This window comes from Pezoporus flaviventris, unplaced genomic scaffold, assembly GCF_033815535.1.
Source record: "Pezoporus flaviventris isolate CSIRO_AGI_PZ_B2104156 unplaced genomic scaffold, CSIRO_AGI_Pfla_v1 ptg000059l, whole genome shotgun sequence".
In the NCBI taxonomy this organism is placed as follows: domain Eukaryota; kingdom Metazoa; phylum Chordata; class Aves; order Psittaciformes; family Psittacidae; genus Pezoporus; species Pezoporus flaviventris.
Window position 1 is genome coordinate 1451261 of NW_026892607.1, and position 21690 is coordinate 1472950.

Consider the following 21690-nt stretch of genomic DNA (forward strand, 5'->3'; position numbering starts at 1 on the left):
GACAGATTCCCTCATCATTGGGTCCAGCCTCAGGCTCCTGCACACCACCACCTAACAGAGGCACTTCCTAACCTGCCCTAATCAATATTGTTGTCCTGTGTTTTGGGTCTGAAATTCATAATCCCTCCTACGCTGTGGGATTTTAGGGATTTAGCAACAGGTCTATGGCAGCTTCATACTCGGGTCCCAACGCTGGGGACTGAGCAAAGAGGAGCAGTGCAGAACACAACCACAGTGAGGCGGTGGGGATTCGGGGCCTAGAGATGTAGATGCCGCATCCTACATTGACTTGTGTCGGTGGGGAGTTTTAACCCTAATGGCTGTTGCTAAATATCAACTGTCTGTAGGTGGTGGGGTGTCTGTAAGAGTGGAGGGAGAAGAGCCCGTGGGGAGATGGGTTAGTTCCTGGTCCTGTGCCAGGGGTTGGAACTGGATGAGTTTTAAGGTCCCTTCCAACCCAAACTGTTTTAGGCTTCAGTGATGTAAACACAAAGGGGGTGAACTGAGCTTCAGCATGGAGGTGTGGGTTCGAGCTGGTTCTTTATACAGCAAGGAAGGCAGTCCCAGGTCAGGTAGGGAACTGAGTAATTAAAATATCCATTATTAATAGAGCCATGAAAGCCGCTTCCTTTCTTCCTCCTCTCCCTGCAGTGCTCACATGTCTTCGGGGCATTCAGTGGCAGTGATGGGCATTGACTTCACCCTGCGATACTTCTACAAAGTCCTCATGGACCTGCTACCAGTTTGTAACCAAGACGGAGGAAACAAACTAAGGTAAGCTGAGGAACTGCTGCCAGGCAGGAAATACCTAAAGCCTTTTCCTTTCCTTCTCCTTTTCTTTAACCAGATGACCCAGAGCTACTTCCCAAGCTCTCTTGTTCTGGGATTCTGCTCCTTTTAGTGTGTGTTCTCTGATAGCCACTGAAAGTTGTGACTGTTCTGCTCATAAAGATGATGAGGACTTTATTTAAGACCAAGCTGTCATCAGCCAAGCAGTCAGGCTGCAGGATTACAAAACCAGAAGATAACTTCATTTAGACATCAGTGAAATCCTGGGCACCCCCCCCCCAGTTCTTTACTAAATGATCCCACTTCCCATTCTCTTCTGTTTGTTTTCATTCTGCTATTTAGTTCCTGTGAGCATGTCATGATGATGTATTAGCTCTAATTATTAAAACTACGATTATTAAAACCGACTTTTGATGTATTTTTCTCAGAAGTTCATAGCACAGCACTAGGCAGAAGTAGTCTGAGTTTATTTAGCACTATGTGGAACTGAACTGCTCCTCTCTAAGCATGGGGGAGCAGGGGTAGGCTCTGGTTTGGATCTGGAGTAACTTGGTAAGAGGATTTGGGCATTGTTGTTTCTTTGTTTGCTTTTAAACCTGAAATCTGGAAGGGAAGTGGTTTTGTGTCGTCCTGCAGTTGTTTTCTGGTTTGGTTTGGGTATTTTTTAATCTGTTTTTATGGTGTACCAAAGAAAATGAGGGTTTCTGGTTTGGCGTTCCTTCCCCCTGCCAGTTAAAAACTGCTAAGAGTCAACAGGGTCAGATGCTTTATTCTGTTTCCTCATTCTCTAAGTGAGGAATTTCAAGCATATTGTTAACTGCTTTGTTAGACCATTCTAACGTAGCTGGACCTGATGCTTACAGGCTCTGTGTACATGCACACAGGTACTAAGAGCCAGCTCTTCTAACTGTCTGGCAGGCATCTGGGGGTTTTAATGTACCTCTACGAAGCTTTTTCTCTCTGGAGTCACCCGTTTTCCAGCTACAAGTTTTCATGACTCCTTTGCATACCTAAAGTGCACAGTCCCATCTAGAGAAGCTGATTGCTTTAAGTTATAGCTGCTCTCTGCCTCCATGAGCCAATGGCAGGGGGTTGGAGCTAAGTGATCTTTGAGGCCGCTTCCAACGCAACCCATTCCATGTTTCTGTGTAGGCAGAGCTTTACACAGCAGAGTGCCATGGGAATCCCAGCCTTTAAAGTGTTGGCCGGCCCCAGGCAGGAGGCTGCCACCCCGCTGGGCTCTTTGGGAGCACTGAGTGGTCACATGAACCTCCTCCTGTCCCCCTTGTGCAGGCACCGATTCTCTTGATCTCGCCTTCCCCAGCGTGGCTGTCTGCAGCTATGGAAACGGGAGATGCCCAAACCAGCAGGGATTAAATCCTTGCAGCACTCTGGTTTCGGGATAGGGGCACAGATCCGATGTGGTTTCCCTGAGATCACATGGGGGAAAGTCATGGGATGAGGTGAAAAGGGAGAGGAAGGGATGGGAAGGCTGAGGGTGAAACAGGAGTGATTGATCCCCCTGTTAAAATGGAATGCTAAAGCAGGAGGTTATGAAAGGCGAGTGTGAAATCTCTGTGTCATCAGTAAGATAGGAGACCTTGGTTTTATCTGGATCTTTCCTCATCAGACAAGAAAAGACACTGAGCAGTTTTGCTTTCTGTTTCTAGTCCATTCCCTTTTCAAGTCCTAGATGGTCCAGGCTTGCTGTAAGAGTTACAGAACAGTTTAGGTGGAAAAGACCTTTAAGATTGAGTCCACGCATTAACCCAGCGCTGCCAGGCTACCTCGCTTTGCTGTAGCTTCTCCTCCTCCTGGGCTGGATGTGGGGTGTGAGGACAGATGTGAGACTTGTCCAGGGCTGAAATGTCAAGGGGTGGGTACCAAGAGAGCAGGGAGGCTCTGCCAGTGCTTTCTCCTCAGTCCCAGGCAGAGCAGAGCAATCCCTGTGTTCCTGTGGGAGGAGGAAGGTGGCTGAGCAGCCTTCCCCGCGGTGAGCTGCTGTTCGAGCTGCACGGCGGGGTTCCCATCGCGGTGCGATGCCTGAGGCGTTTTCTCCCTGCAGGATGGAGCAGAACGAATGTCACCACACCAGTGGTGACTTTATGCTCCAGCACAAAAACAGAAGACCCCAGGGTTCCCATTTGTGTGGCACGACACCATTAGCAGCAACCAGATGGCCTTCCTGTCACACTCTGTGGCTCTGAGAACTGAGGGTTTTGCAAATGGAAGATTTGCTGTTGAAAGGACAACAAATTCTTCCTTTTGAGCAAAATGGATGGTGCTGTGAAGTTTGTCTGCCTGCTGGAGATGTGTGCGGGCTGAAGCGTTCGTGGAATGCAGACTGTGCTTTGGCAGTGGTGACTTGGGAACACATCAGAGATGGTAGCTCCCTGTCAATTTCTAGCTTCTTGCTTCTCTGGTCCACTCCAGCATTACACAGAGAAGCTCGAGGGCTGGTTGTTCTTTTGCTAGCTGAAAGAGGTCTCCAGGGAGCTGAGATTGCTGGAACACCTCGTGCTCAGACCGGACTTTCCAAATGCTTTCTTCTGTCTTCCAAAGGACTGCAGAGAAAGGGTGGAACCACAGTCAGACCTCACCACGCTGAGGAATGTCTTGCTGGAGGGGTTACAAGAAGGATTTGCTCAGGCTGAGTGATGGAGGAGAAAAAACAGAGCAAACAGACTTGGGAGATGCATGCTGAGGATGCAGCTTCCCTGCGTAACTTCCCTGGTGGTACCTGAGCAGTTGAATGACAAGGGTTTGGTGGCCAAACGTTATGTATGTGAGGGCTCGTGGATGATTTTGGCCTCCCTCTGTCTCACGACTCTAAAATAGGCTGAGCTGTGTCAAACAAGGAGTGTTAACATTTAAAGTACATAAAGTCTTGTCTTGGTTTTCACTTTCAGGGACTGCTTTGGTGTGTTGGACTGTGAGTGGTGTATGGTCGACAGCGATGGGAAGACCCATCTGGATAAGTCCTACTGTGCCCCTCAGAAGGAATGCTTCGGTGGCATTGTGGGAGCCAAGAGCCCCTACGTGGATGACTTGGGAGCAATAGGTAACTCTGCCTTTCTGAATAGGTGCTGCATTTAACTGTGCTCGGTAACATGAGCTTTCAGTGTCAGAGCATGCTTCTCATAAAGTGTCTGCATATATTCTTATATAAGTATTTTATATATATATATATATATATATATATGTATATGGGATCTAAATATAATGGGAGAAGGGCTTTGGACAAGGGGAATGGCTTTAAGCTGCCCGAGGGGAGACTGAGGTGAGCTCTTAGGCAGAAGCTCTTCCCTGGGAGGGTGCTGAGGCGCTGGCACAGGGTGCCCAGAGAAGCTGTGGCTGCCCCATCCCTGGCAGTGTTCAAGGCCAGGTTGGACACAGGGGCTTGGAGCAAGCTGCTCTAGTGGAAGGTGTCCCTGCTCTTGGCAGGGGTTGGAGCTGGAGGAGCTTTAAGGTCCCTTCCAAACCAAACCAGGCTGGGACCCTGTGAGTGGATAATTTTCAGAGATGTTCCTTTAAATATTTCCACAGAGCGTTTATGGCTTTTTTTCCCCTCTGTTTTGTCCCTTTTGTTGTAGGGGATGAGGTGATCACTCTGAACATGATCAAGAGTGCACCAGTCGGCCCGGTGGCTGGAGGTATTATGGGCTGCATTATGGTGCTTGTCCTAGCAGTGTATGCGTATCGGCACCAGATCCATCGGAGGAGTCACCAGCACATGTCACCTTTGGCTGCTCAGGGTGAGCTGATAACTCTGCAGAGAGAAATGGGAGGGTTTGGAATTAAACCAACTACAAAACAAAACCCAAACCCAAGCAAACAAAACCCAACACAAAACCAACTAGAAATATCCCAAACCTCTTTCCATGGTTTTGTTTCAGTGCTTCACCCCATTTCATTTCCCTTTAGCTAACCCTTCCATCAGCCTGCTCCCATCCAGGTCACTGTGTATTGCTGCCCTCTCCTGGGTGCTGCCGGGCCTGCTGCCACCCGAAATCCTTAACACGCAGCTCTCGTCCGGAAGCTGAACGCAGGCTTTTCCTAGAGCTAACACAAGAAACCAGCCTCACAGCCTCCTGGCCCTTGTCATGGCACACCCATGACCTATGTTTGTTTCCGCACAAGAGCGGAGCTCGTGGGACAGTTACAGTTTTCACACCCTCTCTGCTTGGGCTCTTTAGGATGTGGTTTCTTTACTGGTGTTTCTGCCTCTGGTCCATGTGATGTCCCTGCACTATTTACACACGGGTAGATAAGATAGACCCACTGGAGTCTGAGAGACAAAAGTGTGTTTGGGAGAAAGGGTACTGGTAGCTGCCGAGGTGAGAAGTGTGATGAGGGCTGATGACCTCCCTATCTGCTTATAGCCCAGCTCTGTTTTGTATCCCTTTGCTTTCCTCAGGCGTTTCAAAGCCTGTTCCTTTCAAGGGGACTGCAGCTCCTCACCCAGCCACGCCAAGTGCTTCCACTGTCCTCCCAGGGTGACAGCCCTTAGTAAGATGATCCCCAATTTTTCTCTTTAACAGTTGCATTTTTCTGTGTTTAATGGTGTGTAGAAATGTCAGTGCGTATGTCCAACCTGGAAAATGATAGGGACGAGAGAGACGATGACAGCCACGAAGACAGAGGAATCAGTAAGTACCAAATCTCTCTGAGCAGTAGACAATGACAGAACCATGTTCTGACTTGAACTTCCAGTGCACCCTGAGCGTCGTGCTGAAAACTTACTCCTTTTCAGCTTCGGTTATGTGCAAAGGGGGTTTGCCCCGTGTGCCCCTCATCAGGAGCACCTCCAGAAACAGCTCTGATCAGCTGAGAAATGAGAACTGTGACAGAGCAGGGTGCGGAAAACTCCCACCTTTGTTCTGCCTTGGAGAGCAGAGGCCAAGTCTGGCGTGCGTGTTCAACAAACGGGGCAGGAAATCTTACTTGCACTGATTTGGGGTGCTCGTACTCCTTTAGCAGTCAGGAAAACCGGCACTTTGAGCGAGGTACTGACGTACTGTAAGAGGAGCTGGTGTATCTGAACTGGGAGAGCTGCAGGGACAGAGCAGATCCTTGTCTCTGGGCCCTCGCTGAGAGCTGAAGTGATACCCACGCTTTGAAACTGTGTCAGCACTCGGACTGAACAATGAGTGTGCCTGAGTTTCGTGGCTTCGGTCTCTGCTTCTCCAATTCCTCAGTTTCATTCTGAGCAGGCTTTGAGTGCCGCCGCAGGTTCTTTAGTGTTGACACAGTAATGCTGTAACTTCTATTAATGCAAGCAGGTGAGGTGAGCGGGTTTGACTGAGTCTTGATCTGCTCCACACTTAAACACCTTCGTTTTACTCCTCCTCCGCTGTCTCTCGCCAATCTTCTTCTATGAACCAGTATTTGAGCAGAATGAGTTTGCAGAAAGCCTCTCCCTGTGCTGATTATCCCACTGCTACAAGCCAGGGCCAGCCCTCCCTTCACAACCAGTTGTGTCTGTTCCTCTCTCGCAGTCAGCAACACCCGGTTCATAGCAGCGGTGATGGAGCGGCATGCCCACAGCCCGGAACGCAGGCGCCGGTACTGGGGGCGGTCGGGGACGGAGAGCGACCACGGTAAGAGCTGAGGCGCTGCCCTGGCCCCAGGTTAATGACTGCGCTCCCTCGCTCCCCTTCAGGTGTCTGGCACGTTGCAGATGAGGCTGCCAAAACCAACCCAAAAACCTTTGCTCCTTATTGCTTCACAGTTGGACAGTGCTGACACCCTCCAGCAGATGGGACAGGCTGCTGAGGGTGCTGGGTCTGTACAGCAGCAGCTCAGTGCCCTGCTCCCCATGTCTGATTTTGGGTTCAGGCAGCTTCGCTGGGTCACCAGAATTCAGACCCACAGAGAGGGTCTGCAGCTGCCACGTTCATTTTGCATCACCAGCCCTAGCAATCTAAATGTTCAGCTGGGATAATGGAAATCTCCTACTTAAAGAGGGAAGGCAAATCCCTTGCAGGCACATCAGCATCTCTGCTGCCCTTCTCTTTGACGTGACATGTGCATCTTCCAGAAAACTCCAGCAACATGTGCTGGATGCCTGAATTTCTGGGTAAGATAAGGGTGGATTTAGAGACTGATTGTGTCAGGTGCCTCCTTAGCCTTTCTATTGCACATGATTGCAGTCCATGTATATTGCCCATCTATTGCAGTCCATGCCATCACCACAGAGGACATCTTACATCACCTTTAAGCAAGCAATGATCAACGTGAACTGTGTACATGCATAGCAGTGAAGGGTGTTCAGCCATGCGTGTTTGCCACGTGCACACTTCAACCCTGCTTAGGTTCAGGGAGCGTTGCTGTGTCTCTTGTGCCCTGAGACCAAGTCTCCTTAAACCCTGGAAGCTGCCAGAAGGGTGTAATGCTGCTGAGTCAGGAGGCTTAATATAAATTAAGAGGAGGGTTGGACAAGGCGGTGTGTGACAGATGTCAGCTCTTAGCTGCATGTTGTGGCTGGGTATGCTACAGCAGAGCTCTTCAGTTATTAAGACTCTGGTTGCATTAATGGAATTGCTGAGGTACAGGAAATGTAAAGGCCAAAGCTTTGGAATGGGGATGAGCAGATGTCTGAGAGACAGTCTTGCTCTAGGAGGAATTACCCCGATTTGGGGCCAGATGACCTGTGTGGAGGCAGATTTGTTAGGCTCGTGCTCCTTTTGCTCCATTACTTGTAGTCCTAGCAAATCCTTGCCACCTCTGGAGTCACCACGTCAGGGTCAGCAGGGAACTGCCCACCTCTTCCTGAAACGTGCCCTTCTAATTTTAGTTCCTGTCATTCCATCTTCTTCAAAGGGCTGCCGAGTCGTCTTCCTCAGGTCCTGTCTGCCAGCCTGAAACCAGGCCTCAGAGCATGGGAAACGAGAACCAGCTTTGGGTCCTCAGCGTGATATTTATAACGCGCTTCTTTTAGGGGTCTCAGGCTGGAAACCTGACCGAGATGCTCAGGAGCCCTGGTGGGTTTTCAGCTATAGCCAAAGGTTCCCAAGAAGGATGATTCTGTGAATTCAGAGAAGGTCTTTTTCATTTCTAGCTTGTGTTTTTGCACTCAGAAGCACTGAGGTGGGTTTGTTTGTGCTGCCAGCTGGATTGGAGTGGTAACAGGTGGTTTCAGTGGTAAATCCACATCTCGTGGTCATCTCAGAGTAACTCCCAGCACCTGCTTCAAGAAGAGGGATCAGGGGCCCTGCTGGGAGATGGCTTCCTCGCTGAGAGAGCAGGATCCTGTCCTGTGAGGGTTGGGTGTGAGCTGGCCGCTGGCATCCTTTCCTGAGGATATCCCACTGAGTGCAGCCTCTCATTGCTCCCACAGGCAGCTCCTCTTGGGGGTTTTACCTTCTCAGACTCCAGCAGCAGCTGCTTTAGCCAAGGGACAGCCTCGAGTTCACTGCACCGTGCACCTTTTAAAGGTGTAATGCTGTGATTGTGCAGCAAGATGATGTGAAGAAGTTTTGTTGTTTCCAGCTCCAAGAGCTGGGGCTCCTTCCTAGGAAAGCCATTGTTTCACAGTATCACAGTATCACAGTATGCTAGAGATTGGAAGGGACCTCGAAAGATCATCTACAGACCACAGGTCCCCAGAGCTGATAACGGTGCCAGGGAAAGGGATCTGTTGGGAACTTAGAGGAGAGGATGGGTTTGTTTGTTTCTTTTTCTGTTAATGAAAAAACTTGCTCCAAGCCCCTGTGTCCAAGCTGGCCTTGAACACTGCCAGGGCTGGGGCAGCCACAGCTCCTCTGGGTGAAACATTGAGCTCTTATTCTTGTTTCAGCTTCTTAGTCCTGCTGGTTTCTTTCCTAGGCTACAGCACGATGAGCCCTCAGGAGGACAGTGAAAACCCTCCGTGCAATAACGACCCGCTGTCGGCTGGTGTGGATGTTGGAAACCACGAGGAAGACTTGGACCTGGACACCCCCCCTCAAACAGCTGCCCTGCTGAGTCACAAGTTTCACCACTACCGGTTGCACCACCCAACTCTCCACCACAGCCACCACTTGCAGGCTGCAGTCACGGTACACACTGTGGATGCGGAATGCTGACGGACAGCGAGGAAAGGAGCGTTCACTCCTGAGCCGTGATCCATGCAGCCACGGGCAGCTCTGTTCCTGTGCTTTTCCCCAGGGCTGATTTCACTGACTTCCCAAGTAAACTGTTAGGAATAAGAGCTTTACATTTGTACAAATGTAAGGCTGGCTCTGGAACGGGAGGGAAATGGGTTGGATGGATGGACCTGCCATCACCTTTAATAAGGTGGAGCAGGAGGAACGTCAGACCTGCAGAAAGGGACCGTGAGTTTATAGAGCAGCTGAAGCTTTGGAAGCCCCGTCCTGCTGAGCCAAGAGGAGAGAGCGGGGAAGAGCCAGAGATGATTTGGTTTCCTTAACTGGAAGAGCAGGAATCTGTGCAGCTGAAGCCTAAAGAAGTGCCAGATAGAGGCACGGGGAGGGGAAGGCTCTTGGTTTCACTGCAGTTCCTTTGGCACGTCGAAAGGACCCTGCTCCGGTTGCTGCATGGAACCTGGGACAACGCAGCTCAAGATTTTTAAGGAAAGGATTATTTTTCTACTATTTATTGAACTGGAAACTCTTGGGGGGAGGGAAGGGAGAAGACATGTTAGCAATTCTCAATGACTGCCACATATATTCTGTGATGGTGAAGTGGTTCTTCTGAGGAAGACATCTGTTTCTCATTAGCTGATACTCATCCACTGCCCCCCTCTGCAAAGGGGAACATGAAGAAGTCCTTTCTGACGTGTTTACATGAGGAATGCTTGCTTTTCCACACTTGTTTTCTGTAAATATCACAACTGATTTATATTACGGTATTTTCTGCCTATTTGCAGGGGAGAAATCCTCTGCTCCATTACTAAAATCCTGCCCATAAACCTCTCCATCTTGACCTCTTCGAGCATCCTTAAAGGTTTCCTCTGTGGAAGTAACAATGAATTTCCTTAGCATTAGTTAGCAGATAATTCCAAGTGCAGTCTGGGCCATTCTTCTGTTTCCTTAGGACACTGTCATGATCAGAAGTAGGGATAAACCAGTGGGGTTTAACGCTTGGGTTACTGTGGAAGATCTCCTTTTCAAACCCTAATGATAAGCTGCTGCTGTTTGTCTGGAATTTTAACGCTGCTTGCTGGTTCAGACCAAGATGGATTTGTCTACAACACAGGGCATCCTGGCTATGAATTAATTCACATCACAGTGTTGTATTTTAGACTCACGTGTTGGGCTTACAATGCTCTAAAACCCATTCTTGCACTGTGCCTAGGATAAACATCCATTTATATGTCGGTTCCTTTTCAAGATCACTTGTTTTAATTAATATGGTACTTAATACTGTATTCTGTACAAACAATTGGTTCTTAAACAGTACAGTCAATAACTATATGTGTGATATCAGGATACCCCTTTATACTGTGTATAAAATGAAATCTCTAGTGAAATAAACTGTACATAAAGTATAGTTCTGAGGCTAAGTGGCTAGAGTGAAATAGTCTGAGTTTCCTTTCATTTTCTGCCTGAATGTGTGCTCTAACAGGAAATATTTGGTCAGATTCCTATAGTTTGTGTCCACAGATCTAAACTTTAAGTGACACTATGGAGCTGTTACGGAGTTATTTCTTTAGCATATGGTCATTAGATGGGCAGTGATTGTTGCTGGAAGCGCTCAGCCACCGCCTAGACTCCCCCAAGCCAATAATTTGTGGGTTTCTCCTTATGTGGAAGTGGATTTGCCATTCTGCTGTGTTTGTGTAGGACTGGGATGTGGGTTTTGCTGAGCAGACAGCTGGAGAAATCTATTAAGCACTGCTTTGTGCTCTCAAAGGTCTGAGCCTGATGCCCTGGAACCGCTTCTGTGTCAATCCCTAGACCCGACTCGCTGGAATTCCTGATACCGAATGCAAACTCCTGCTGGGGGTTGGGCACTGGACAAAGGGGCTGTTCTGTCAGGTTTGCCTGCAGAAGAAAGTGCATGATTTTAATGGCACTGCTTGCCCAAAGAACAACGGATGCAGCCAAGAAGCAGGATTCTAAAGCACGAAGGGAAAAGAGCTTTCAGTGTGGAAACTGTTCAGCTCTGTGGAAGTCCTCGCACCGGTTTGTGCGGAACACGGAAGGAGAGGCTTTGCTGTTTCTATTTCCTAGCCCTATAGCAGCTGTACACGTGTTCTCACTAAAATTCAGAGGTAAATCCCATTTGGAATTCCAGCCAGGCCTTTCTTTGGTCTCTGGGAATGCAATGGGGAAGCTGGAATTCAGCCAGAAGCTGTTATCACATGGCAAAAGCGTCTCTGGGAGTCACTGACTTGCAAAGTGGAATGTGAGTTGTGTTTTCCCCATCTCGATGTGTATATGAAGGATCTCGCTCGGCAGCAGCAGTTCTTTGCTCCGTGGTTGAAGTTCATGTCCAGCGATAGCAGATTAGTTCCCTTGCATATACAATAATGTCAAGAGGAGTAAAGGAAAGCACAGCTTTGGCTTGATCTGCACTTGGCTGTGCAGATCTGTGCTGCTTCTGGCATTCGTTTAAACCAGAGAAGGCTGTGGAGCGTGTTTGTAGTGAGAAGCAAGTCTGGGGCTCCCAACACAAAAGGGACCTGGACCTGCTCACGTGAGTGCAGAGAAGGCCACGGAGATAGAGCTGTGCTCTGGAGCCAGGCTGAGAGAGCTGGGCTGGGTCAGCCTGGAGAAGAGAAGGCTCCTGAAGGGGAGACCTGAGAGCAGCTCCAGTGCCTGAAGGGGCTGCAGGAAAGCTGGAGAGGGGCTTGGGACAAGGGATGTAGGGACAGGCCAAGGGGAATGGCTTTGACCTGCCAGAGGGGAGACTGAGATGAGCTCTTAGGCAGGAGCTCTTCCCTGTGAGGGTGCTGAGGCGCTGGCACAGGGTGCCCAGAGGAGCTGTGCATTCAAGGATTCATGGGTTCTGGGCAATCTTGCTTATACCTGAAGCAGTGGGAAAAGCCAAAGCTCCTGCTGTAAGGAAGAATTAGGTGGCAAACACAGATGTAGAGGTGTACCAAACCATCATTCCAGGTGCTGCCAGCTCTTCCTAGCAGAAATAATTGTAATGCTGGTAAAGATACTGTTGTTTGTTTAAAACCAGACCTGGTAATGGATGTAATCCAAGTTTCCAAGAGGCCGCTTGACAGCTCTTCCATTATTATTGTGCATGGTGCTGCCAGGGCCTTCCCTCCCTCATTGTTTTACTGTGGTGACAGAGGAGCAAGATGAGCAGCCAGCTGCCTGCCTTCCACTTGTACCCTGTATCCTCCTTCCCTGTATCTCTTTGGGTTCGGGGCCATTCATTTCCCAGCGATTTCATTCAAGCTGACGGTTTCCCTTCATCCTTCCAGAAGAAGCTGTTCTGCAATGAAAACAAGTGTATCCTTTGGCTCCTGTCTGCTGATGTTCCATTGCCCCGACGCTGCCGGTCTTTGAGCGCTGTGAAGTGCATTGATTTCTCCTCCATGCAGGTAACCCCTGTGGCCTGCCCAGGGCTAGAAGCTGTTTCCCCGTTCACAGGATATTGCCTGAACATGAACTGAGAGGGTTTTTAATGTGTTTATGCTCTTGCTGTGATACAAATGTGATCTGGGCAGCAGCAGAAGTTGCAGTTTGCCCATGAATGTTTTATAAGGCCACTTAAGCCGTGAAATATTATCTTTCCCCTTGCCCTTGGCACCGGCGGGGAAGCCAGATGAGAATTCATGAGGTGTTCCCATGCGCAGCGCTGGCTGTGACTATAAGTGGTCAAAAGGAGCTCTCTGGCTCTCGAAGGCTTTATTCTGTGAAGTGACCCAGAAATGGAGATGAGGAGAGAACGTGTTTGTCGGGGTACAAATTACGGGAGTGAGCTGGCAGCAAACATGGCAAAGGGGTAAGAAACCAGGATGGAGAAGCCCTGGATGGAGTGCAGGGAGTGCAGGTAACCCAGGAGGCTGCATGCGAGCGCAGATTCGTTTGCAGTGCTCATAGCTGCACTCACAGATGAGAGGGAATTATTTTCCCTGCTTTATGTGCTCCGCACTGAGTCACGGAAGGACCTTGGCCCACAAGGACTTGCAGGTCTGAAGCCAAGGCTACCATGGAATTCAGACGCTCAAGTCCAAGAGTGAAGTCCTCCAACCCCTGCCTTGTTAGTGAGGTGCCAAACATAACTGGTGTCTTTGCCAGGGCATGCGCAGGAACGCTGCTGGTTTGAGCGGTGGAAAAGCCGGCTGCTTCCCTGCTTCTGCCCCGCTGATAGACGGTGCCTGCTTTGGCTGGTGCTCTTTGAGGCTGGAGTAATGCAGAGCCTCTGCCTGGGAAGAGCTTGAACTGGCAGGAATTCCTCTCCAGCCCGGTGTGAACAGGAGCTTACAAAGAGGCACGTGGACTTTGCACATCTGCCTCATCCTCCAGTGAGATGTGCAGTAAACAGCTCAGCTAAGAACATGCCAAAGGAAAAGAAACGTCTCAAGTACACGCGTTGCCTTCAAATCATCAGCTCCTCTCCATGTAACCAAGGCTTTCGCTGTAATGCAGCACCATTCCATGCCCATCTGAAAGAGACAGTCCATAGCAATGCCCTGAGCAGGAGAGAAGGATGAATGTGAGGGCAGACGTGGAACATGTATTAGATGTGGAAGCTTCCCCTTCAGCTCCCAGAGGAGTCCTAGCGGCCTTGTCTGAATACTGTGGAAGAGCTCCCCTGTTGTTATGGCAGCAGGAGATGCTCTCAGCAGCCAGCAGGACCACTTGAGTTTTGTTCTCCTTTATTCTACCCTTTAGAGCTGACACGGGCAAAAGCACCCGCTTCTTGGAGCGCTGCCCAAGCAAGTGCTCCCCACTGATAGTGCCCCTCATGGAACAAACCCAGTGATAGCGAGGAAGGGAAAGGGTTGGCCCAAAAAGCACCGTGCAGGACCCTTTGCACCCCAGCCCTGGCAGTGGAACGTGAGGAGCAAGTACAGCAGCTGCTCCATGGGGAAAGGGAATAACCTCGGCCTCCAAGGCTGCCAGCTCAGCACTTTTTCCAGCAGTACGTATGTGCGGAAAGAGGTGGTGCCACAGCACAGCCGTGGTGCAAGCGGCAGTGTCTGCTCTTCAGCCCCACTCACTGTCCCACCACTGAACAATGGGGCAGCCTTGGGTTAGGTAGCCAAATCCTGAGGGATCTGGAGCACCTCTCTTGTGAGGAGAGATTGCAGGAGCTGGGGCTCTTTAGTGCAGAGAAGAGCAGCCTGAGAGGGGATCTCGTCCATGCACATCAACAGCTCCAGGGCAGGTGCCAGGAGGATGGTGCCAGCCTCTTCCCAGTGGTGCCCAGTGACAGGACGAGGAGCAAGGGCCATAAACTAACACCCAGTAAGTTTCACCTCGACACGAGGAAGAGCTTCTGTACCGTGAGGGTGGCAGAGCCCTGGCACAGGCTGCCCAGGGGCCTTGTGGAGTCTCCTTCTCTGGAGACATCCCAAACCCAGCATGGCCACGTTCCTGTGTAACGTGCTCTGGGTGGCCCTGCCTTGGCAAGGGTTGGACTGGATGAGCTCCAGAGCCCCCTTCCAACACAACCCTTGTGTGACTGTGAAATGGCTCCGGTTGGGGCAGTGCTGTTGGATTGTGCTGGGTTTAAAACTCCTCCAGTGCTCCCAGAGGTAATGCAGGCAGACACTGAGATAGGTTGGCGCTGAGACTGCAGGAAACAGGGAGCTTGGGCCAATAGTTTCCACTTGCTTATTTTCAGTCTCCCACTTTCCTGAAGCTTCAGCAATTCATTTGCTCCCCATATCAGTTCTCTTGGCACACGGTATGCAAATCGTGTGCAGCTGGGAGAGATTCAGGGTTGAGCAATTAAACTCCATGGTGTCATTCCTGCAAAATCCTAACAGCCTCTTCATGTGTGTTTGTTTCCATTGCAGCTTAACCACGGAAGTCTCTACGACCAAGTCAAAAGGTGTCGCTGCTGCAGCCTCAGCCAGAGAACCTGGAAAACAGGAAGGGAATGGGCTTTCTGTGCTCTCCCTGAAAACGGAATGAACGTGTAGAAGTTAAGGCACTTCACTAAGCGTGCTTGTAACAAAAAGTCACGTTGCATGGCAGTTTCTATGGAAACCTTTTCATAACTGAATGGCAGAACATTTTCAAGTCTCATCTATGTCTTTTTAAGAACACATAGGGAAAGTTCAGCTTGCGTTGCATCCTTTCTGCCAGGTTTCCGTATTGAACAAGCTGCAGCGGTTTTAAGGACAAAATCTGGGGTGTTTCAAATTCCATCTCTGCTGGCAGGGCTAAATCACTGCTGGGTTGATCAGAGCACAACAAAGTGCTGGTAAGCCGCCTGCTCGCTCCTTGTACCAGTGATGCAGTTAATCACAGCAAAGATTTCCTCATAGATCATAATCAGGCAGAGATAGGGCTGTAAATGAGAGAGCAACGGAGATCATAGAATCAGTTGAGGTTGGAAAGGACCTTAAGCTCATCCGGTTCCACGCCCCTGCCATGGGCAGGAACTCCTCACACTCGATTATGTCGCCCAAGGCTCTGTCCAACCTGGCCTTGAACACTGCCAAGGATGGGGCATTTACCACTGCTTTGGGCACCCTGTGCCAGCGCCTCAGCACCCTCACAGCAGAGAACTTCTTCCTTATCTCCAACCTGAACTTCCCCTGTTTCAGTTTGAACCCATCACCCCTCGTCCTGTCGCTGCAGTCCCTGATGAAGAGTCCCTCGCCAGCATCCGTGTAGCCCCCTTCACATACTGGAAGCTGTTTGATTTCCCCCGGTGAAGGCTTTAATTCCTTGCTGTGGTTTCACTCTTTTTGAGGTGAAGTTACTTCACCATTTCCTGTGAACTATCACCCTCAGTTTCCCCTTCCTAGAAGATGGGCCCTTACAGAGAATCTGAGACAGAATGATTTGAAACTAGGATTTTGCAGTGCATAAAAACATAAAAACACTGTGGAGCAGTGTGGGGTTGTACCTGCTTTTGCTAGAGACTCGAGGAACAAAAGCCACAGAAGACTGGTGATTCAGAGCAGGGAAGGCGTTGATGTGCAGGAGAAAGCGTGGGTGAGGCTGCCCTGTGAATATCTTGTCCTTTAGGGCTACGGCTGTACTGAAACTCTTGTTTGATCTCATTTTCTTTTGTTCTCCGTTACTATTAAAGAAGCTGGATTTGGTTTGAGGGCGTTTATTTTGAGGGTTTCTCTCTCTTGTGTTCTGTTTACGTACAACCTTCACCCAGCTCTGCTGATGCTATTTATTAGCTACCCAAGGTTGTAAATTCTCCTGCAGAGACCACGGCTCCCCAAACAGACCATTACGTTCCCTTTCAGTGTAATGATTCCCTCAGCCCAGTTACTCACTTTGGAAGCTACAGCTCTTGCCTCTTTTATCTTTCCACTGTTTATGTGCAGACCCCTGTGTTACAGCATGGAAACTGAGCAGGAGCTGCTGACCAGTCTCTTCCCGAGGTAATCCATCACTCCCGAGACACTCAGGAGCAGTGTTACACCAATTTAATAGCTGTCGGGTTCCACTTGCAACGTTCAGCTGTGGGCAAAGTCACTTGGAGTGGTTTTGTGTCTGTGTGCAAGAGCGTTTCGGGAGTGAAGAAACATCCCAATTTTGGGCATAGGCAGCAGTACCTGACACGTTCCAGGGGCTGTATATGGTACATATAAGGCTGCCTTAAAGGAGCGTGAGCAGAGTGAAAAATAGACCTGTTTGTTGGCAACACAGCTCCAAGTGAAGCGTGTGCCTGTTGTGGTCTCTGAAGCAATGTGCTGCCCGTCTGGCACCTCTCGGACAAGAGGGGCACTGCTGGGATGCGGTCTGATGGACCTGCAGTCTGATCCTCTCTTTACTGCAATTCCGAAGTGCTCAGAGACTGAAGCATTAATCAAAGTACCCGTGGGACTAACAGGAGCTCAGCAGTTCATTGGGAGGACTTAGCATGGCACAATACCTGTCTCAACACAACTGCAGTCTGCACCTGCCAAGTTAGTTATTCGAATGGTTAATGAGGGAATTGCAGCCCTGCAGAGCAGCTCTGTGCTACCTGCAGAGAGGGGTTACCCAGTTCTTACTGCATCAGAATGCTGACGGTGTCAGTTGCTCACTGTGCTGTTCTAGCTGGGTCATTTGATAGGAAATTCCCTTTGTTTAACCATCCCCACTGTCACTGCACTGCAGGATGTTACACTGAGAACACCAAACGTATTGAAATTCACTGGAAAAACGGTGGCAGGAACTTCTTTTGGCACCTCTGGTCTATTTTGGAGGCAATGGCATTTGTGAGACGTGTGATTGAGCATTAGATGGTCATTCCTGGACTCGTGACTGGTGCTCCCAAGGGAATCTTCATCTCTTGGTTTCACAGTCTCACTTTCCTGATGAAACAAAAGGAGCAGCTGGAGCTGGAAACAGTGGGCACAATGCAGGCTGAAGAGGATGGTATTGGCTGCACTTTGTTCACCTGAAGTGGGGCAAGCAATCAGGGGGTTTCTGGAAGCTTCCAATTCACAGCAGCTGATGGATTCCACACCCTCTCCTTGCAGGAAACACAAATCCCATGGTTTCAGGGGCTAGAAAATTGTTCAGATTTCTCTTTTCTATAAGAAATCCCTTACCTAAGGAGCTCACAGATACTTCTCTGCTATCTTGTGTACCTGAGAATACGAGATGGGCCTTTGAGATGCAGCAGATGTTCTGAGCTTGGCTTTTCTTGGCTCCCAGGGTTCTAATTTAACCCTCTCATCCCATGAAAATGAAAAGTTCTACGTGGCTGGTGTTACTTCAAAGCTGCAGAAGCATGGCTAAATTAATCCTCAGCTTAGAAGAGCTACCAGAGCAACTGCTGTGGATGGGTACATTACTCTTAATTAACAAGGAATTTAATGAACTGAATTCAATGCCTGCAAAGTGGCTTCTCTGCACAATAGCATCAAGCCAGCAGTGCAACCGAACCTGCAGATCCATGTACGTTTCTGCTGGGTTTTAAGTGGTGCTTTTTGCTTTCGTGGCCACTTTGAAACATACCGAAAGCACATTAGAGACCTGAAGACTACTTAGAGGACAAAGCTTAACAGGTAGGGCTTTGTTCTGAAAGCAGCACACAGTAACAATATACTAGTACAAACATAGCCACACAGGGTCTGCACAGGGGAGGAGGGTCTGTAATCAACAGGAGGAACTTCCTTAAGGAAAAAGATGGCATTCTTGAAGGACAACGCATCCATGGAGAGCTCTCGCTGTCCTCTTCCTCCCCTGGGTACAGCGGATGGACACTGTCACCACTTGCATTGTATCCTGGGCTGCAGCATCTAAAAGTGAACTGGAACCAGGGGCAGTAATGGTCGTTGTGAAGCCTCTTTCCTACTCCTGTGGCAGGGGTTAGCGAGGACTCTTGGAGTTTGTCCGATGTATTTTCACTGTTACAAAGATTAACGTGTTGAAGGAGAGAACCGCATGTCTGCAGTTGATAGGCATTGAGGTTGATCCGTTTGTGGCGGTTCAGGCACATCAAACTGCATGGATGCGTTTGTGCAAGTTCAAAGGAGGCTGGATTGTTGGCTTGCACAGCCTCCCTGCTGTATTCATGTGCCCACTGATGCTCTGGGGGCAGCTCTAATGGGCTGGAGTGTTTTACTGTGTTGGTGCCTAATCTTGATTGTTCTTTTAATCCCCCAGGCCCCTGCCTGAGGGTGTCGTGTAGCTCAAAGCGTTGCCATTTGGGTTCAGGAGGGGTTATTCCCTCAGGACAGATCAGTTATTGGTGCTGATGCCCGCCTGGCTGATTTTGGTTGTACGTGAGGGGATGCATGGCCCACCTCCCCGTTTACACGGACACCTCCATGGCCATCGGCAGTGTCTCTGCTATTCCCTGCTCTCTTCCCACAGCACTCTGTAGTTGCCGTTCAGTGCGGGCAATTCCTTAATCTACCTGTGCCACATCAACTGCCTGTACACAGCATGAAATGGGAACACTGGGAGGGAAAGACGAGAGGAGGGCTTTTCCCTACCAAAGACAACCTTTAAAATGTGTATCCCTAGAGCAAGAAACCCACATTTCTCTGGAACTCTTTACAACCAATACTGCAGCAGTTCTGCCATTAATGCCAAACTCTTCATTCCTGAGCTACTTCTGTTAGCAATGTGCTTTAACTCCTCTTGAACTGCATTCAGACCCAGCTGCAGCCTGGTGTAAAAGCCTAAACCAACAGGCAGGCAGCTTTTGAGAAGGGAATTGCTGTAGGTAGGATTAATTACCAGTAGCATACAGGGTGTCTGTGTGTCCACCTTCAGGCTGGCTAGATTAACGCTGTAATTAATGACTGTGCTTCCACTCCTTCCTTAGCTTCACTGGACTGTGTGATGTTTGAGCAGGTCCATCATTTACCTGGAACAGCTTCATCTGGCAGCTGGTGCTGAGGAGGTAGTTGTGTGTTTCAGTATTCCAGCTGGAACACACGTTCCCAGCAGAGCACTCTTTTTCCTGGTCCCAGAATAATTCACACCACACAAGCTGTGATTGACAGGCTTGAAACAGGTTTGGAGGAGACAGTATTCAGCATCCCTGCTTCAACTGCACAGCTTCACCTGAAAATCAGTTTGTGAATGGTCACCAGAAGAGCTTTCACTTTCAGTTTTTATCTTTTCCAGGGATAATTTTATAGGCAGCCTGATTAATACTTTGTAAATCCTTTGGATTTAAGCAGCCTGTACCTCCCGCCTTGTGCTGGGACGGGTGTTTGACAGTTTTAAAATGTAAATCATTTGGGATTTTCTAAACTACGAGGTCTATACTTGTTACTCAGTTGAATTTCTCAAATAATGGTGAGCTGTGGAAGTCTTTTTCTAATCATATCCACTTTTCCTTAGATCAGAGCTCACACTGACAATTTGTGCTGCTCGCTTTTCCTGTTTCTTTGTTTACGTGTGAAGGCTGAGCCAATCCTGTCCAGGACAGGCTGAATTTGGCAGTTCAGAGAACGGTTAGGGTTGGACAGGACAGTAACACCATCAAATTGTCCTTTGACAAATAGGCACCGTTTACAAATGTCCTTCACACCTCTGATTTCCAAACCTCCACTGAACAAAAGGCAGATCCTGAAGGAGGAACATGACCTCTCTGAAAAGGTGATGGGAAAAGGAAGCCCTTGGACAAAAGCCTGTCAGCCCTGACAGAGTTTATCATACACCAAAAGGAACTTTCTTGTTTGCTTAGCAGGTTGTCAGTTAATTCTGGAAGCAATGAAGGCCCAAGGTTCTTTGTAGCCTTCGCTCGCTCGCTTTGCTTTGGACTAAAGCGGTTCCTAAACCCACTGTTGTTATTTGGCTGGGGATTTATTTTCCCCCTAACTGGAAATCCCATCTCTAAGATTGCACCTAGCCAAGAATTATCATCCAGAATTAATTGTGCTGATAGGAACTTTGTCACATATACCCCATGTGAGACCTCACCTGGAGCACTGTGTGCAATTCTGGGGTCCTCAGCATAAAGAGGACATGGAATTGCTGGAACAAGTCCAGAGGAGGCCACGAGGATGAGCAGGGGCTGGAGCACCTCCTGTATGAAGACAGGGTGAGAAAGTTGGGGCTGTTCAGCCTGGAGAAGAGAGAGGCCTCATAGCAGCCTTCCAGTGTCTGAGGGGGGCCTATAGGGATGCTGGAGAGGGACTCTTCATTGGGGACTGTAGTGACAGGACAAGGGGTGATGGGTTCAAACTTAAACAGGGGAAGTTTAGATTGGATCTAAGGAAGAAATTCTTTCCTGTGAGGGTGGTGAGGCACTGGAATGGGTTGCCCAGGGAGGTTGTGAATGCTCCATCCCTGGTGGTGTCCAAGACCAGGTTGGACAGAGCCTTGGGTGACCTGGTTTATTGTGAGGTGTCCCTGCCCATGGCAGGGGGGTTGGAGCTGGATGATCTTCAGGTCCTTTCCATCCCTAACTATTCCATGATTCTATGTACCCAATTTAACTCCAAGTGAGTTTCCAGTTTCCTTTTTAAGACCATTATTTTCCAGGTCTGGATTCTCTTTTGCCTGCTCTTTGTGGTCAGCTCCAGAACTAAAACTGTGTACAAATATTTGAATGAGTCTTCATTCATTCATAGCAACGCTGACAACGTTAAGAGCTAAATGTACTGCGTTGTAAATGAGGTTGCAAGTAACTGTGCGAAGGAGGGATGAATTTTCCGAGAGGACAACATATTTCTGTCTCAGTAAGTGCTGACTGACAGTGAAACATTATTACAGACGGAGGCTTCACTGCAGAGGCCATTTCTTTTGCAGTGACTCGCAGAAACTCTTTCCTTTGGGGAGGTGTTGTGCTCTTCTCTCTGCATTTCCTTCCCAAGCTCCCTGCTTGCACATCCACCGTTACCTGGTGCTGTGCCACAACAGGGTGACTTTTGCTGCCAGCCCAGCACCCAGGCTCTGGTTTACCCAGCTGGGTGCTTTGCCATTTGTTGGGTGTGTTTGTGGGGAAGATGAGACCGAGATCCCCTTGGGCCTTTGCGCCTGCTCACCTCAGGCAGAGCACGGGGGCTCACTCGAGATCTTTCTTTTGTTGTCAGCCTTGCATTTCAGTCCCTCTGGGTGGGCTTGATTGACGGAGCTGGGCATGAGCCCCTTGTGCCCAGGCAGCCAAGAGGCCCCCAGCACGCTGGCCGGGATCAGCACCAGTGCGGCAGCAGGGCCAGGGCAGGGATTGTGCCCCTGCACTGGGGAGGCTGCACCTCGGATCCTGTGTTCAGCTCTGGGCCCCTCACTGCAAGAGACATTGAGGTGCTGGAGCGGGGCCAGAGAAGGGCAGCGGAGCTGGAGCAGGGCCTGGAGCACAAGGGTGATGGGGAAGGGCTGAGGGACCTGAGGGGTTCAGTGTGGA

The 21690-nt window shown here is 49.5% G+C and overlaps 1 protein-coding gene across 1 annotated transcript; it reads left to right on the top strand.

Moving 5' to 3' along the window:
* The first annotated feature begins 3693 nt into the window (after positions 1-3693).
* On the top strand, positions 3694-10281 carry LOC133277638 (VWFA and cache domain-containing protein 1-like). The gene is made up of 5 exons (XM_061469667.1): positions 3694-3850; positions 4383-4544; positions 5361-5438; positions 6288-6389; positions 8617-10281. The coding sequence occupies exons 1-5, from the start codon at positions 3733-3735 to the stop codon at positions 8853-8855; spliced, it is 699 nt and encodes a 232-aa protein (XP_061325651.1). The 5' UTR covers positions 3694-3732; the 3' UTR covers positions 8856-10281.
* The last annotated feature ends 11409 nt before the right edge of the window (positions 10282-21690 follow it).